Source organism: Poecilia reticulata, unplaced genomic scaffold (assembly GCF_000633615.1).
Source record: "Poecilia reticulata strain Guanapo unplaced genomic scaffold, Guppy_female_1.0+MT scaffold_1588, whole genome shotgun sequence".
Taxonomy (NCBI): domain Eukaryota; kingdom Metazoa; phylum Chordata; class Actinopteri; order Cyprinodontiformes; family Poeciliidae; genus Poecilia; species Poecilia reticulata.
Genome location: NW_007616320.1, coordinates 1 through 2,449, shown reverse-complemented (window position 1 = coordinate 2,449; position 2,449 = coordinate 1). Strand labels below are relative to the sequence as shown.

The following is a 2,449-nucleotide window of genomic DNA, read 5'->3' as shown; positions in this document are numbered from 1 at the left end:
AGAATTATTATTGCTCAGGCCAAATAATTCAAAATATCCACAAAAATATACTAACCTTTGTATATATTCCAGTGTCAGGGACATGTCTTTTGGATATTTTATGTTCAAGACATAAAACATGGAGAAGGTGTAGCTTAGGGCAGCGATGGGTGACTTGATGTGGTCATTCACAATCATTTGGTCAACAGCAACTTTAAAAAGCTGTTCRCCTAAAGAAACAAATGATTAATACAAGAGTTTAAGATCCACCACAGGTGACCATAACATGTCCATAATATGTTCTAAATATGTACAGTAATTATATAGAAAATGTTTTATTATTATTTTTTGTATGACTTTTTTTCACATATCTGTCAACATCTTTTTCTCTGTCCTTATATTTATTCAAAATACTGTATAATCCAGTGGTGCTCAAAGTCGGTCCTCGAGGGCCGGCATCCTGYATGGTTTAGTTCTCTCCCTGGTTTAACACACGTGGATCAGATGATGGCTCATTAGAAGGCCTAAGAGGAACATCGTCTTGTTGAAAAGGTTGTTACAACCACCAGGGAGAGAATAAAACATGCAGGATGCCGGCCCTCGAGGACCGACTTTGGGAACCCCTGGTATTCAGTTCCGACAATGTGTATGATATTGCATCCAAATGTATATTAACAAACTTTAAACATTATTTGAAGGTTATTCTAGAAAACATAATACATTTAGAATTTTCAATCAAAAGTGTTAACAGACTGAGGAAAGCAAAAATAATACACACCCATTACAAAGATGCATGGGGTGCTTGGCAGGTCATGATCAGGACTGTCTGGGTGCAGCAGCTAAGGAGAGAAAAGAAAATATACACAAAATAGAGAAATGTAAGCACCAAAGCATGTAAATCTTCTAATGCACGGAACTAAACAACAAATTTTTACAAAAAATAATTAATATTTTTTGACAAAATTAAATGTTTACATTGTAAATTTACCTCATTTTGACAAAATAGTTGGGCTGGTTTCTCATTGAAGAATTTTGCAATTCCACTAATCAGCTGGACAACATCGCTTCCTGGAATATCCACCCCTCTGGACCCAAGGAAGTCTTTTATTGTATTTTCTTTTTTTGACAATTCCTCTGCCAGTCTGGTTTGAACTGGGAAGCCAAGAAGGGTGGTTGTGTGATCAAACAGGTGGATTGCTTCAAAGAGAAAAGGCCAGTCTTCTAGTAACTTGATGATGGAGTTTCCTTTGTTGATTGCTGCTCGCTGAATGCTGTAGGTTTCAGCCATCATTCTTCGAACATCAGACTCTGGAAAATTATTTGTTTGGAAGGCAGTTTTCAGTTGTTTCTGTGTGAATTCTAGATTTCTCACATTCTCAGCAGTTGGCTGCCACTGCACACAACCATAGCGATTTGAAGACAAACACTTTTTCTGTGATGCCATCACATCATCTTCGCCTGGTCTCTTTGTTGAAACAAAGCTCAATGGTCTCATAACATTTTCAACTCTGTTTTCAAGCTGTATAAACAGAGCATCATATCCTGTTCCAATAACTTTAATTCCATTGACCTCTCTGTCTTGGAAAGAGCAGGGATATTGCTCTACAATCTGCTGTGCAATGTTCCTCAACTTAGTTCTTCCAGGCCTTATTTGGTCCTTACCGAGAACATCATCAATGATAATGCGAACAAGTTCCCTTCTGTCTTTAGGTTTTGGTCTTTTCTTTTCTTCAACAGCAACCATAACTTGGGGTGGCATTTTGTGCCATGGCACAGGATATTCCTCACAGGAACCAGGAGTCACAGGTGATAGTTGCAGCTGGTGGCTATTCAGCTGCAAAGGTTCAGTAGTTGGGGCAGAGTCAGCTTGCAATTCTAAATACAATCAATAGAACAAAAACAAACAAACAAACAAAAAACATGTTAATTATATCAATATGAACACAAGATTAAACCTAAATGATATATATATCTGTGTGTGTARAGATTATACAGACATGAAAAACAATACTCATTATGAGAAAATTATACAGAGTTTTCATTTGAAAGTAGAGTAGAYTAACTTACCAGTGCTGAAAGCTTGGATCAGTCTTCTACACTGGATAGGTTTTAGAATTCCTTCAAGATCCTCTGTCCTGACGAAACCAAGGTCTTCAACACAGTTTACACCAATCATCTCAAGTGTAGAGATAACTGACTCAACCAGATCACTCCTGAGTGATGGCAAAGCTTTCTGAATACTCTCCTTCACATGCTCCATTTTGGCATATGCTTAAGTGGGTGGAGTAATCTGACACCTCTGTTGTAAAAACAAATAGGAAAAGAATCACTGAGTGTCTTAAGGTTTATGCAGGCCAGATTGCCCTTTTTTTCTCCTTCCATTTCATAGACTCCAAGCTCAGGCACCCATTTCGCAGATTTTTCTCTGAGCAAAAGTAAAACATCTGTTTCACTTTTAACAACAATAGAT

The 2,449-nt window shown here is 37.5% G+C and overlaps 1 protein-coding gene across 1 annotated transcript; it reads right to left on the bottom strand.

Annotated features, from left to right (window-relative positions):
• Positions 1–14: 14 nt before the first annotated feature.
• Positions 15–2,443, bottom strand: LOC103461452 (uncharacterized; the record flags this gene model as incomplete). Its single annotated transcript, XM_008403751.1, has 4 exons — positions 2,047–2,443; positions 968–1,854; positions 758–818; positions 15–209 (listed from the first exon to the last, which is right to left on the bottom strand). Coding segments are annotated over exons 1-4 (1,336 nt in total), but the record flags the coding sequence as incomplete, so codon positions are not given.
• Positions 2,444–2,449: the final 6 nt, after the last annotated feature.